Below are 15,622 nucleotides of genomic sequence, written 5' to 3' on the forward strand. Positions count from 1 at the left end.
TGTGTTTCTTTCTTCAAAGTTGCTGATCAGCAGCTTACGTCACCATAATAACAAGTATTAAGCACTTATAATGTTTCAGACACACATAAGTTATGTTTTACATGTATTTATCGCATTTAAAACTCATAATTTTCCCCTGCTTTACAGGATCGGACACTAAGGCTCAGAGAAATTGACTTATTTTCCATTGTGGCAATGTGGCAACTTAGCTAGTTTGACTGAGTCCCGACTTCGATCTAAGTTTGTCTTATTCCAAAGCCCACATTCTTGAACATTACAACATAGAGACTAAGCCAAATGGCAGAACAGTAGAGGAACAGTTTCTCCTTCAGTCAATCAAAACAGATCAAATACTGTCACTGCCATGAATGTTTCACCAACTCCTTGAGGCATAATTAGTCACTTGTTCTAATATAAATTGTTTGTACCTCTCTGCAATAGCTTATATCTCTGGCTTCCTTTGGGTTATTATAATTAGTTGTATATGTCATATAGTAATAATGTTTTTTATTGATTTGGAGATAAAGTAAATGAAGTATTATGGAGATGCATTTGCTTTATTAACTTATTAATAAATGATGTGCTATTGCATAAAACCTGAAACAACCAAACAAGCAGAGAGTTGGAAAATACTAAAATCGTAAATATTCTTTGCCTCTAGTAAATCACTAGAAAACAGCTCAGGAGATTGTTTCGTTCTCCATTCTCAATTCACTGCTATTGGGGAGAGAAAAGTAATTGAAGAGAGAGAGACCCCTGGCATATAAATAGTCGGTACTCAGTAGAATACTTTTAAAATAAAAGAACCCTTCCAGCCCAGAGTTTTTAGGTCCCAGATTTATTACCACTTGTCGCCTCTCTCTCCCACCCTAACGGATGAAGCTGAGACGCGCGAAAAGAACGCCGAAAACTACATTTCCCATGATGCCCCTCTTCTATACGCAACCTTTACTGGTGACGTCGCTACCATAGCAACCCACGAGCCAGCACTAAGCCGGCCTCGCGCAGAGCTCGCGGTCCCGCTGATTCTAGGCTGGACCCTACGCGGAGACCACGACAGTGGGGCGGCCGAGCAACGATGCCCAGGTATCCCTGCAACCCTGCTTGCGCCTGGCTTATGCTCCCCTCGAGAGCCTCCCTTCTTTCCCAGCCCAGCCAGGAAGGGGTGGAGATGGGGGAGGGGTGGAGGGAGAGGCCGCTGCGGGTATATTTGGGGAGAGGAGATCCTCGCGGGACCCGTTGGTGGAAGAAAATTGTGAGTTCGTCCTCTTTGCAATTCCTGTCTTGTTGGTCAAGGATCCGTAGGCACTATCCTTGAGAGTGTGGATTCTGCCGAAAGCAAGTAGAAAAGTTCCCCAGGTGGAAAAGTTAAGAGATTTTGAAAGATCATTCAACTCCAATTATTCACTTTTTCAATAAGAGTTTCTCGAGGGTTAGGGAATGTTCTAGGAACAGTTTCAGGCGGTGAACCAGACCACAAGCCACTTCCTCAGGGACCTCGGCTCCGGGTGCAGGAGTTCACGACAACAATAAATGAGCCTAACTTGTGAAGGCACTGTGAAGAATGTAAGGTCATATATAAACGGGCAGCAGGGGTGCGGGTGGGATTTTAATCACCTATCAAATACATTTTAGCTCTTCAGTTCTATGATGTCTATTTTAGTTGCTTGTTCTCAAGGTCATACCTAAACCTTCTCTAAACGACTTATAAGGACATCGGGAGAGATGAGTCCTGGAGTCCATCACAGAGCAGGAAAGTCTGTTTTTCTCACATGGTGGATGGGCGGTGTGACCTCTGTTGAGTTTACGAACCTTAAGCTTCCCATCACGGTTTAATTGGTTACAACACCTCCTCTCTTTTCTGCTGGGAACTTGGAAAGAAGATAATCACAATAATGAAGAAATAGTGTGTAATTGAAGAGCAAACAGGCCCGGACTGAGTTCTTAGGGGCTCACCTGTGAAATAAATGTGTGAATTTTAGTGCAGACATTTAGGGACACCTGTTTTGCTCTTTTCTAACCCCTTTTTTTCATTCCTGGTTCTTGAATAATAATGATTATAAACACTCACTGATTTTAGGTGATTATGTATAGGCCAGGCCCTAACCTAAATGAATTATCACATTTGAACAGTCATGGCAATCCTATGATGTTGGTATTCTTTTTTATCAGCATTTTAGAGGTGAAGAAACAGGTAAGCCTGGGGACTAGCACAGCAGCTTTCATATATTAGGCGCTCAAGAAATACTTGTTGACTTAATAAAGCAATGAAGGATCCAGAGAGGTTAGGTAATTTGCTCAAGTTGGCATACTCTATGAAGAAAGTAGTAGATTCGAGCTTGTAACACATCAAATCTTTCTCGTGTATTTTTAGTTCAATACTCCATAATTCATTTAGGCTTTACTTTAAAAAAAAACGATATAATCTTATTTGTATAAAATTATATGAGTGTGTAGAGAGGTAAATGAAAAGATGATTTTCAAAAGTGATTTTAGGTGATTTTCCCCCTTTTTTATATTTTAAAAAAGGAATCTTGAGCCAAAAAATATATAATTTAAAAAACAATGCCAAAAACTTTCAGGGGGCAAAGATGATGTGGTACACTGGCTTTACACATTCCCCCTTTTCCTAGATGTTGGTGGTTTTCAAGTTGTGCGTTTCCAAAAGTCATTGTACATTCATGTGTGTCTGAGACGCTAACACACACAGCTTTCAGCCTTGCCCGGAAGCCCCCAAATCAGACAACCTCAAATCCTGGCAATAAATACTCTGCTTATCATTTTCTGCTTCAATCTAGTACAAAGAGAATGACTAATCCTCCGAAGTTTTACCAGTAAATTGTCCCCCCCCAAATGATGTTGATTTGTTTTATAAATCTGACTGAAATAAATTTTCTTTGGGCTGGAAAGAAATTTTTGAAAGGATTCTTTTTTGTTTCTCTGAATTTTGGTTTTCTGCCTCATATAGTGAAACTCTCTGGGAAATCGCAAGAGCTGAAGTGGAAAAACGGGGAAGTAATGGAAGTGAAGGCAATGGAGTTGAAACTGGAGAAAAGTCTGTTTTCTTCATTGGCAGTAAAAACGGGGTAATGCATTTTTTCCTACTTTTTTTTTTCCCAAGTATTATAATGATTTAACAACCAGTGGTAAAATTTATTGTAATACTTTGATAAAAATTTAGGTACTTCAACCCTTTAACCAGATGACCAGTCTCCGGCCTGCTGGTTACATTGGATCTGGTTGGGCCCTGCTCACAGGTGGGTAGGGACTAACACCCAGCCTTTCTCTTCTTGTCAAGCGGTGTGTCCTGACCTGGGCCACAGCAGCCCAGAGGAAGGGGCATGTGTTTCTGACTAGACAGCCCAGAGGAGTTATCTTTTCCCAGTTTTCACAGTCACCATAAATATTGATACTATTCCGATGGTCATATTTATAGGTAACTTGTACAGCTGAAACAAGCATATAGATAATAAAAACATGAACCATATAGAGTATAATATGTTTAACTTTCACTGTCTTAAACTAGTGTCACAGAAATAGAAGGAACCTTGAAGATATCTACTCTTCTTTTTTTTTTTTTTTTTTTTGGTGGTACGCGGGCCTCTTACCGTTGCGGCCTCTCCTGTTGCGGAGCACAGGCTCCGGATGCGCAGGCTCAGCGGCCATGGCTCATGGGCCCAGCCACTCCGCAGCATGTGGGATCTTCCCGGACTGGGGCATGAACCCGTGTCCCCTGCATCGGCAGGCAGACTCTCAACCACTGTGCCACCAGGGAAGCCCTACTCTTCTTTTTTTTTTAAGGCGATATACTGTTTTTTTTAAAATAAATTTATTTATTTTATTTTTGGCTGCGTTGGGTCTTTGTTGCTGTGTGCGAGCTTTCTTTGGTTGCGGTGAGTGGGGACTACTCTTCGTTGTGGTGCACGGGCTTCTCGTTGTAGTGCATGGGCTTCCCACTGCAGTGGATTCTCTTGTTGTGGATCATGGAGCTATAGAGCACAGGCTCAGTAGTTGTGGCGTACGGGCTCAGTAGTTGTGGCTCGCGGGCTCTAGAGCACAGGCTCAGTAGTTGTGGCACACGGGCTTAACTGCTCCGCGGCATGTGGGATCTTCCCGGACCAGGGCTCAAACCCATGTCCCCTGCATTGGCAGGGGGATTCTTAACCACTGTGCCACCAGGGAAGCCCTAGTCTACTCTTCTGCAATAGGGATTCTTACTCTGGGATCCATGGAGGTACTTCTTGGGGTCTGTGAACTCCCTAGAAATGTATGCAGAATTGTGTGTGATTGTGCACTGGTGCTTTTTTTTTATGAGAAATTAGATTCCCCCAGGGTTCTAGTCACTGTAAACAGTGGTTGTATGGTCTAGGTTTGAATATTTCCAACAATGGGGGTGTTCTCTTTTACAAGGCAGGCTGTTTCCGTTTTTGTTTCTAGAAAATCCTAGTTACAAAGCCTAGTTGCTGGAAAATTGCAGTCTGTTTTATTGTAACATCCACCCCTTGGTTTGAATTCTGACCTGTAAAAGTATGAGAGTAAGTCTAATTTTACTCTTCTACTTGTTAAACCTTCAGATATTTAAAAATTACCCTTCTAATAGTTCTGGCAACCACCTTGTCTCCCTGAGTCTTTCTGTTTCGGCTTTAACGTTTCTTTCAGCCATGCCTCTGTGTCAGGGACTCTATATCAGTCAGTCATGGATTGTCTTATCTGCGGTGATTCTAATGTGTATTTCTCAGGATGGAACAGAATTTTTGAGGTTTTCCTTAACAACTGTAGAAGGTTTAGACACTGTCCGTGTCATGGACTCTACACGTCATGGATTATCTATCTGTCATAATCCTAGTAACTCAACTGGAATTATTCTAATGTGAAATTCTCAGGATAAAACAGAATTTTTCAGGTTTTGCTTACCTACTGTCAACTAGAGCAGGTCTGCCAGCTTCTCTGTTGCCAGATGCCGTGTTCCTGTTACTGTACAGAAAAATATTAGTAATCACATAACACTGCTCACTAAGTTTGAGCTTGGGGTCTGCAAGCCTTTTTCATTTATGATGTTGTTTTGTCCTTAATTTTATTAGACTGGATCTTTTGTTACAGTCTGTTTTTATTGTTATCTTAAATTACTTTTATTAAAGTAATTCATGTATGTGGTTTAAGAACTTAAAGACTATCAAAAGATAAATGAACTTATTTACAAAACAGAAATAGACTCACAGACATAGAAAACAAACTTGTGCAGACTTCCCTGGCTGTCCAGTGTTTAAGACTTCTCCTTCCAGGGCAGGGAGTGCCGGTTCGATCCCTAATCCGGAGCTAAGATCCCACATGCCTCGCGGCCAAAAAACCAAAACATAAAACAGAAGCAATATTGTAACAAATTCAATAAAGACTTTAAAAATGGTCCACATCAAAAAAATCTTTAAAGAAAAACGAAAACAGGGCTTCCCTGGTGGCACAGTGGTTGAGAGTCCGCCTGCCGATGCAGGGGACATGGGTTCGTGACCCGGTCCGGGAAGATCCCACATGCCGCGGAGCGGCTGGGCCCGTGAGCCATGGCCGCTGAGCCTGCGCATCCGGAGCCCGTGCTCCACAACGGGAGAGGCCACAACAGTGAGAGGCCCGCATACCACAAAAAAAAATAAATAAAAAGAAAAGAAAAACTTATGGTTACTAAAGTGGATAGCGGAAGGAGCGGGGATAAATTAGGAGTTTAGGATTAACATACACGTGCTACTATATATAAAATAGATAACCAAGGACCTGTTGCATAGCACAGGGAACTATACTCAATATCTTATAATAACCTATAATGGAAAAGAATCTGGAAAAAAGACATGATTTTCTTCTTTCCTTGATATTTTAATACTGCATTAATTTGTCAGAATCAAAAAAAATCATTTGGTCATCTCAGTAGATTAGAAAAGCATTCAATAAAATTCAACACCTGGGGCAACTAACTTACTTTTAGCAAACTAGGAATAGAAAAGAAACTTCTTAATCTGATATAGACTATTATTAAAGTACCTCCATCAAATGATGTACCATAATTGATTTAACACAGTTTGCCTACTTTTGGATATTTGGACTCCCTCCTCTGTGTTTATTCAACAATTATAATTTATGCTATGATGAACATCTTTGTGTATGTTGATCAAGTTGCTTAATCTCTCTGTGTCTGTTTCCTCATGTATAAGATGAAAATAAAATACACCTACCTTAAAAAAAAAAAGATTACCAAAGGTACATAAAGTAAAATAACAAATCTCTCCACATCATTCAGAATCTCTCCTCAAAGCCACAATTTTCATATCTTTTACATTTCTTCTGTAATTTACTTCTGTATTTCTGAATAATGTGCTTATGGGCTGTTTCCAGACTTTGAATATTATACAGTATCTGTTGAATTTCTGATAATAGTAGAAAAGTATTTACTTCCCCATCTCTCTCAAACTCCCACTTCTAGTAATATCATTGCTATTATCATGTTGGGCTGAATGCTATTATCATGTTGGGCTGAATCAATATTCAGTGTTAGTTTATTTTATTATAAGTGTCTAAATCATTTTTGCTGGTGTGCCAAGTGCAAAACTGTGATTATATTTCCTTTCTCAAGTAACTTTTTCCTGAAGTTTAAAACTCTTTGTTTTTTATTTGCCTAGTTTTTATATGTACCTTAGTTTTTACATGCATTAGTTATCTATTGCTACATAATAAATTACCTCAAAACTTATCAGCTTTTAAAACAACAGTCATTATCTCACCCAGTTTCTGAGGGTCTGGACTCTGAGAGCACCTTAGTTGGGTGGTTCTGCTTAAGAATTTTCATAAAGTTGTAGTCAAGATGTCATCTGGGACTAAAGTTATTTCTCGCCTCGACTGAACCGGAGAATCAGTTTCCAGGCTCCTCAACATGATTGCTGGCAAGAGGCATCAGTTTCTTGCTGGCTGTTGGCCAGAGGCTTTAGTTCTTTGCCATGTGGACCTCTCAACAAGGCTGCATACAGCATGGCAGCTTGCTTCCTCCAGAGTGAGACATCAAAAGTGAGAGGTTACCTGAGACAGAGGCTACAGTCTTTTATAACCTAATTTTGGAAGCGACATGCCATCACTTCTGCCATATGCTGTTGGTCAAAAAGAGCAGTGCAGTGTGTGAGGGACTACAGATGGGTGTGAATACCAGGAGGTGGGGCTCATTTGGGACCATCCCTTTTTAAAAATTTTTATTTTATATTGGAGTATAGTTGATTTACAATGTTGTGTTAGTTTCAGGTGTACAGCGAAGTGATTCAGTTGTACATATACATACATCCATTCTTTTTCAGATTCTTTTCCCACATAGGTTATTACAGAATATTGAGTAGAGGTACCTGTGCTATACAGTAGGTCCTTGTTGATTATCTATTTTAAATATAGTAGTGTGTTTATGTTAATCCCAAACTCCTAATTTATCCCTCCTGTCACCTTTCCCCTTTGGTAACAATAAGTTTGTTTTTGAAAACTGTGAATCTGTTTCTGTTTTGTAAATAAGTTCATTTGTATCGTTTTTTTAGATTCCACATATAAACGATAGCATATGATATTTGTCTTTGTCTGACTTACTTCACTAGTTGAATAATCTCCAGGTCCATCCATGTTGCTGCAAATGGCATTATTTCATTCTTTTTTTATGGCTGAGTAATAGTCCATTGTGTATATATATATATATATATATATATATACACCACATCTTCTTTATCCATTCCTCTGTTGATGGACATTTAGGTTGCTTCCATGTCTTGGCATGAACATCATAAATAGTGTTGCATGAACATCAGGTTGCATGTATCTTTCCAAATTATGGTTTTCTCCAGATATATGCCCAGGAGTGGGATTGCTAGACTGTATGGTAGCTCTATTTTAGTTTGTTAAGGAACCTCCATACTGTTCTCCATAGTGGTTGTACCAATTTATATTCCCACCAAGGGGTAGGATGGTTCCCTTTTCTCCACACCCTCTCCAGCACTTATTGTTTGTAGACTTTTTGATGATGGCCATTCTGACCAGAGTGAGGTGATACCTCATTGTAGTTTTGGTTTGCATTTCTCTAATAATTACTGATGTTAAGCATCTTTTTATGTGCTTTTGGCAATCTGTATGTCTTCTTTGGTGAAATATCTATTTAGGTCTTCTGCCCATTTTTTGATTGGGTTTGTTTGGGTTTTTTTGATATTGAGCTATTTGTATATTTTGGAGATTTATTCCTTGTCAGTCACATCATTTGCAAATATTTTCTCCCATTCTGAGAGTTGCCTTTGTATTTTCTTTAAAGTTTACTTTGCTGTGCAAAAGCTTTTAAGTTTACTTAGTTTCCATTTGTTATTTTCATTACTCTAGGAGGTGGATCTAGAAGTGTTTTGCCTATGTTTCCCTCTAAGAGTTTTATAGTATCTGGCCTTACATTTAGGTCTTTAATCCATTTTTAGTTTATTTTTGGTGTGGTGTTAGAGAATGTTTTAATTTCCTTCTTTTATATATAGCTGTCCAGTTTTCCCAGCACCACTTACTGAAGAGACTGTCTTTTCTTCATTGTATGTCCTTGCCTCCTTTGTTGTAGATTAATTGACCATAGGTGCGTGCATTTGTTTCTGGACTTTCTATCCTGTTCCATTGATCTATATTTCTATAGGAGCCTTATTCCTCCAGCTCTTTTTTTCTTTATCAGGATTGCTTTGGCTATTCGGGGTCTTTTTTGTTTCCATACAAATTTTAATTTTTTTTGTTCTAGTTCTGTGAAAAATGCCATTGGTAATTTGATAGGGATTATATTGAGTCTGTAGATTGCCCTGGGTAGTAAAGTCATTTTGACAGTATTGATTCTTCTAGTCCAAGAACATGGTATAATCTCTCCATCTGTTTGTGTCATCTTCAATTTCTTTCATCAGCATCTTACACTTTTCAGAGTACAGGCCTTTTGCCTTCTTAGGTAGGTTTATTCCTAAGTATTTTATTCTTCTTGATGTGATGGTAAATGGGATTGTTTCTTTAATTTCTCTTTCTGATATTTCGTTGTTAGTGTATAGAAATGCAACAGATTTCTGTGTATTAATTTTGTATTCTGCAACTTTACTGAATTCATTGATGAGCTCTAGTAGTTTTCTGGTAGCATCTTTAGGATTTTCTACATGTAGTATCATGTCATCTGCAAACAGTGACAGTTTTACTTCTTCTTTTCCAGTTTGGATTCCTTTTATTTCTTTTTTTTTTTTTTTTTTTTTTTGCGGTATGTGAGCCTCTCACTGATGTGACCTCTCCCGTTGTGGAGCACAGGCTCCGGATGCACAGGCCTAGCGGCCATGGCTCATGGGCCCAGCTGCTCCACGGCATGTGGGATCTTCCCGGACCGGGACACGAACCCGTGTCCCCTGCATCGGCAGGCGGACTCTCAACCACTGTGCCACCAGGGAAGCCCCTTTTATTTCTTTTTCTTCTCTGATTGTCATGGCTAGGACTTCCAGAACTATGTTGAATAACAGTGGTGAGAGTGGATATCCTAGTCTAGTTCCTGATCTTAGAGGAAATGCTTTTCAGCTTTTCACAGTTCAGTACGATGTTAGCTGTGGGTTTGTCATGTATGACCTTTATTATGTTGAGGTAGTTTCCCTCTATGCCCACTTTCTGGAGAGTTTTTATCATAAATGGGTGTTGATTTTTATCAAAAGCTTTTTCTGCATCTATTAAGATGATCATATGGTTTTTATTCTTCAATTTGTTAATTTGGTGTATCACACTGACCAATTTGTGGGTGTTGAAAAATCATTGCATCCCTGGGTTAAATCCTACTTTCGTGATCATGGTGTATGATTCTTTTAATGTATTGTTGGATTTGGTTTGCAAGTATTTTGTTGCAGATTTTTGCATCTATGTTCATCAGTGATATTGGCCTGTAATTTTCTTTTTTGTGTGGTCTGGTTTTGGTATCAGGGTGATGGTGGCCTTGTAGAATGAGTTTGGGAGTTTTCCTTCCTCTGCAATTTTTGGAAGAGTTTCAGAAGGATAGTTGTTAACTCTCCTGTAAATGTTTGATAGAATTTGCCTGTGAAGCCATCTGGTCCTGGACTTCTGTTTGTTGGTAGTTTTTTAAATCACAGTGTCAATTTCAGTACTTGTGATTGGTCTGTTCCTATTTTCTATTTCTTCCTGGTTCAGTCTTGGAAGATTGTACCTTTCTAAGAATTTGTCCATTTCTTCTAGGTTGTCCATTTTATTGGCATATAGTTGCTTGTGGTAGTTTCTTATGATCCTTTGTGGTGTCAGTTGTAACTTCTCCTTTTTCATTTCTTATTTTCTTTATTTGAGCCCTCTCCCTTTTTTTCTTGATAAGTCTGGCTAAAGGTTTATCAATTTGTTTATCTTTTCAAAGAACCAGCTTTTAGTTTTATTGATCTTTTTTATTGTTTTCATCTCTATTTCATTTATTTCTGCTCTGACCTTTATGATTTCTTTCCTTCTACTGACTATGGGTTTTGTTTGTTCTTCTTTCTTTAGTTGCTTTAGGTATAAGGTTAGGTTGTTTGAGAGTTTTCTTGTTCCTGAGGTAAGATTGTATTGCTATAAACTTCCCTCTTAGAACTGCTTTTGCTGCATCCCATAGATTTTGGTTTTTGTTTGTTTCTTTGTTTTAATTTTATTAATTTTTTACACAGCAGGTCGTTATAAGTCATCAGTTTTATACACAACAGTTTATACATGTCAATCCCAATCGCCCAATTCATCACACCACCACCACCACCACCCGCCGCTTTCCCCCCTTCGTGTCCATACGTTTGTTCTCTACTTCTGTGTCTCAATTTCTGCTCTGCAAACCAGTTCATCTGTACCATTTTCTAGGTTCCACATATATGTGTTAATATACGATATTTGTTTTTCTCCTTCTGACTTGCTTCACTCTGTATGATAGTCTCTAGATGCATCCACATCTCTACAAATGACCCAGTTTCGTTCCTTTTTATGGCTGAGTAATATTCCATTGTATATATGTACCATATCTTTATCCATTCATCTGTCGATGGGCATTTAGGTTGCTTCCATGACCTGGCTATTGTAAATAGTGCTGCAGTGAACATTGGGGTGCATGTGTCTTTTTGAATTATGGTTTTCTCTGGTTATATGCCCAGTAGTGGGATTGCTGGATCATATGGTAATTCTATTTTTAGTTTTTTAAGGAACCTCCATACTGTTCTCCATAGTGGCTATATCAATTTACATTCCTACCAACAGTGCAGGAGGGTTCCCTTTTCTCCACACCCTCTCCAGCATTTGTTGTTTGTAGATTTTCTGATGATACCCATTCTAACTGATGTGAGGTGATACCTCAATTTAGTTTTGATTTGCATTTCTCTAACAATTAGTGATGTTGAGCAGCTTTTCTTGTGCCTCTTGGCCATCTGTATGTCTTCTTTTTTTTTTTGCTGTACGCGGGCCTCTCACTGTTGTGGCCTCTCCCGCTGCGGAGCACAGGCTCAGGACGCGCAGGCCCAGTGGCCATGGCTCACAGGCCCAGCCGCTCCGTGGCATGTGGGATCTTCCAGGACCAGGGTACGAACCCGTTTCCCCTGCATCGGCAGGCGGACTCTCAACCACTGCGCCACCAGGGAAGCCCTGTATGTCTTCTTTGGAGAAATGTATATTTAGGTCTTCTGCCCATTTTTGGATTGGGTTGTTTGTTTTTTTAATACTGAGCTGCATGAGCTGTTTATATGTTTTGGAGATTAATCCTTTGTCCATTGATTTGTTTGCAAATATTTTCTCCCGTTCTGAGGGTTGTCTTTTCATCTTGTTTATGGTTTCCTTTGCTGTGCAAAAGCTTTGAAGTTTCATTAGGTCCCATTTGTTTATTTTTGGTTTTATTTCCATTACTCTAGGAGGTGTATCAAAAAAGATCTTGCTGTGATTTATGTCAAAGAGTGTTCTTCCTATGCTTTCCTCTAAGAGTTTTATAGTGCCTGGTCTTACATTTAGGTCTCTAATCCATGTTGAGTTTATTTTTGTGTATGGTGTTAGGGAGTGTTCTAATTTCATTCTTTTACACGGAACTGTCCAGTTTTCCCAGCACCACTTGTTTAAGAGACTGTCTTTTCTCCATTGTATATCCTTGCCTCCTTTGTCATAGATTAGTTGACCATAGGTGCGTGGGTTTATCTCTGGGCTTTCTATCCTGTTCCACTGATCTATGTTTCTGTTTTTGTGCCAGTAGCATACTGTCTTGATTACTGTAGCTTTGTAGTATAGTCTGAAGTCAGGGAGTCTGATTCCTCCGGCTCTGTTTTTTCCCCTCAAGACTGCTTTGGCTATTCGGGGTCCTTTGTGTCTCCATACAAATTTTGAGATTTTTTGTTCTAGTTCTGTAAAAAATACCATTGGTAATTTGATAGGGATTGCATTGAATCTGTAGATTGCTTTGGGTAGTATAGTCATTTTTCACAGTATTGATTCTTCCAATCCAAGAACATGGTATATCTCTCCATCTGTTTGTATCATCTTTAATTTCTTTCATCAGTGTCTTATAGTTTTCTGCATACAGGTCTTTTTTCTCCCTAGGTAGGTTTATTCCTAGGTATTTTATTCTTTTTGTTGCAATGGTAAATGGGAGTGTTTCCTTAATTTCTCTTTCAGATTTTTCATCATTAGTGTATAGAAATTTGCAAGAGATACAAGAGATTTCTGTGCGTTAATTTTGTATCCTGCAACTTTACCAGATTCATTGATTAGCTCCAGTAGTTTTCTGGTGGCATCTTTAGGATTCTCTATTTATAGTATCATGTCATCTGCAAACAGTGACAGTTTTACTTCTTCTTTTCCAGTTTGGATTCCTTTTATTTCTTTTTCTTCTCTGATTGCCATGGCTAGGACTTCCATAACTATGTTGAATAATAGTGGTGAGAATGGACATCCTTGTCTTGTTCCTGATCTTAGGGGAAATGCTTTCAGTTTTTCACCATTGAGAATGAAGTTTGCTGTGGGTTTGTCATATATGGCCTTTATTATGTTGAGGTAGGTTCCTTCTATGCCCACTTTCTGGAGAGTTTTTGTCATAAATGGGTGTGGAATTTTGTCAAAAGCTTTTTCTGCATCTATTGAGATAATCATATGGTTTTTATTCAGTTTGTTAATATGGTGTATCACATTGATTTGTGTATATTGAAGAATCCTTGCATCCCTGGGATAAATCCCACTTGATCATGGTGTATGATCTTTTTAATGTGTTGTTGGATTCTGTTTGCTAGTATTTTGTTGAGGATTTTTACATCTATATTCATCAGTTATATTGGTATATAATTTTCTTTTTTTGTAGTATCTTTGTCTGGTTTTGGTATCAGGGTGATAGTGGCCTCATAGAATGAGTTCGGGGGTTTTCCTTCTTCTGCAATTTTTTGGAAGAGTTTGAGAAGGATGGATGTTAGCTCTTCTCTAAATGTTTGATAGAATTCACCTGTGAAGGCATCTGGTCCTGCATTTTGTTTGTTGGAAGATTTTTTTTCTATAGGTTTTTAATATGATTTTTTAAATTAATTTAATTTATTTATTTTTGGCTGCATTGGGTCTTCCTTACTGCGTGCGTGCTTTCTCTAGTTGCGGCGAGTGGGGGCTACTCTTCATTGCCATGCGCGGGCTTCTCATTGCGGTGGATTCTCTTGTTATGGAGCATGGGCTCTAGTCACGCGAGCTTCAGTAGTTGTGGCTCGCGGGCTCTAGAGCGCAGGCTCAGTAGTTGTGGCGCCTGGGCTTCGTTGCTCCGTGGCATGTGGGAACTTCCCACACCAGGGCTCGAACCCGGTCCCCTGCATTGGCAGGTGGATTCTTAACCACTGCACCACCAGGGAAGCCCTTGTTGGAAGCATTTTAATCACAGTTTCAATTTCATTACTTGTGATTGGTCTGTTCATATTTTCTATTTCTTCCTCGTTCAGTCTTGGAAGGTTATACCTTTCTAAGAATTTGTCCATCTCTTCCAGGTTGTCCATTTTATTAGCATAGAGTTGCTTGTAGTAGTCTCTTAGGATGCTTTGTATTTCTGTGGTGTCTGTTGTAACTTCTTTTTCATTTCTAATTTTATTGATTTGAGTCCTCTCCCTCTTTTTCTTGGTCAGTCTGGCTAATTGTTTATCCATTTTGTTTATCTTCTCAAAGAACCAGCTTTTAGTTTTATTGACCTTTGCTGTTGTTTTCTTTGTTTCTATTTCATTTATTTCTGCTCTGATCTTGATGATTTCTTTCCTTCTGCTAACTTTGGGTTTTGTTTTTTCTTCTTTCTCTAGTTCCTTTAGGTGTAACATTAGATTGTTTATTTGAGATTTTTCTTGTTTCTTGAGGTAGGCTTGTATGGCTGTAAACTTCCCTTTTAGAACTGCTTTTGCTGCATCTCATAGGTTTTGAATTGTCGTGTTTTCATTGTCATTTGTTTCTAGGTATTTTTTGATTTCCTCTTTGATTTCTTCAGTGATCTCTTGGTTATTTAGTAACGTATTGTTTAGCCTTCATGTGTTTGTGTTTTTTACGTTTTTTTCCCTTTAATTGATTTCTAATCTCATAGCATTGTAGTCAGAAAAGATGCTTGATATGATTTTTACTGTCTTAAATTTACTGAGGCTTGATTTGTGACCCAGGATGTGATCTATCCTGGAGAATATTCCGTGCACACTTGAGAAGATAGTGTAATCTGCTGTTTTTGGATGGAATGTCCTATAAATATCAATTAAATCTATTTGGTCTGTTGGGTCATTTAAAGCTTCTGTTTCCTTATTTATTTTCATTTTGGATGATCTGTCCATTGGTGTAAGTGAGGTTTTAAAGTTCCCCACTATTATTGTGTTACTGTCATTTTCCTGTTTTACAGCTGTTAGCAGTTGCCTTATGTATTGAGGTGCTCCTGTGTTGGGTGCATATATATTTATAATTGTTATATCTTCTTTTTTGGATTGATTCCTTGATCATTATGTAGTATCCTTTCTTGTCTCTTGTAACATTCTTTATTTTAAAGTCTATTTTATCTGATATGAGTATTGCTACTCCAGCTTTCTTTTGATTTCCATTTGCATGGAATATCTTTTTCCATCCCCTCACTTTCAGTCTGTATGTGTCCCTAGGTCTGAAGTGGGTCTCTTGTAGACAGCATATAGATGGGTCTTGTTTTATCCATTCAGCAAGCCTGTGTCTTTTGGCTGAAGCATTTAATCCATTCACGTTTAAGGTAATTATCGATATGTGTGTTCCTATGACCATTTTCTTAATTGTTTTGGGTTTGTTTTTGTAGGTCCTTTTCTTCTCTTGTGTTTCCCACTTAGAGAAGTTCCTTTAGCATTTGTTGTATAGCTGGTTTGGTGGTGCTGAATTCTCTTAGCTTTTGCTTGTCTGTAAAGCTTCTGATTTCTCCGTCCAATGAATGAGATGCTTTCTGGGTAGAGTAATCTTGGGTGTAGGTTCTTCCCTTTCATCACTTTAAGTATATCATGCCACTCCCTTCTGGCTTGTAGAGTGTCTGCTGAGAAATAAGCTGTTAACCTTATGGGAGTTCCCTTGTGTGTTATTTGTCGTTTTTCCCTTGCTGCTTTCATTAATTTTTCTTTGTCTTAATTTTTGTCAG

At 38.7% G+C, this 15,622-nt stretch overlaps 1 protein-coding gene across 1 annotated transcript in view; it reads left to right on the forward strand.

Moving 5' to 3' along the window:
- Positions 1-1,041: 1,041 nt before the first annotated feature.
- DYNC2LI1 (dynein cytoplasmic 2 light intermediate chain 1) overlaps positions 1,042-15,622 on the forward strand; it is a 45,232-nt gene continuing 30,651 nt past the window's right edge. Inside the window, exons 1-2 of the mRNA XM_082671804.1 lie at positions 1,042-1,086; positions 2,969-3,086. Of these exons, the coding sequence (XP_082527930.1) occupies positions 1,079-1,086; positions 2,969-3,086 (126 nt within the window). The 5' untranslated portion in view covers positions 1,042-1,078. The remainder of the gene's footprint in view (positions 1,087-2,968; positions 3,087-15,622) is intronic.

This window comes from Grampus griseus (assembly GCF_964374135.1).
Source record: "Grampus griseus genome assembly, chromosome: 15".
NCBI classification, from domain to species: Eukaryota; Metazoa; Chordata; class Mammalia; order Artiodactyla; family Delphinidae; genus Grampus; species Grampus griseus.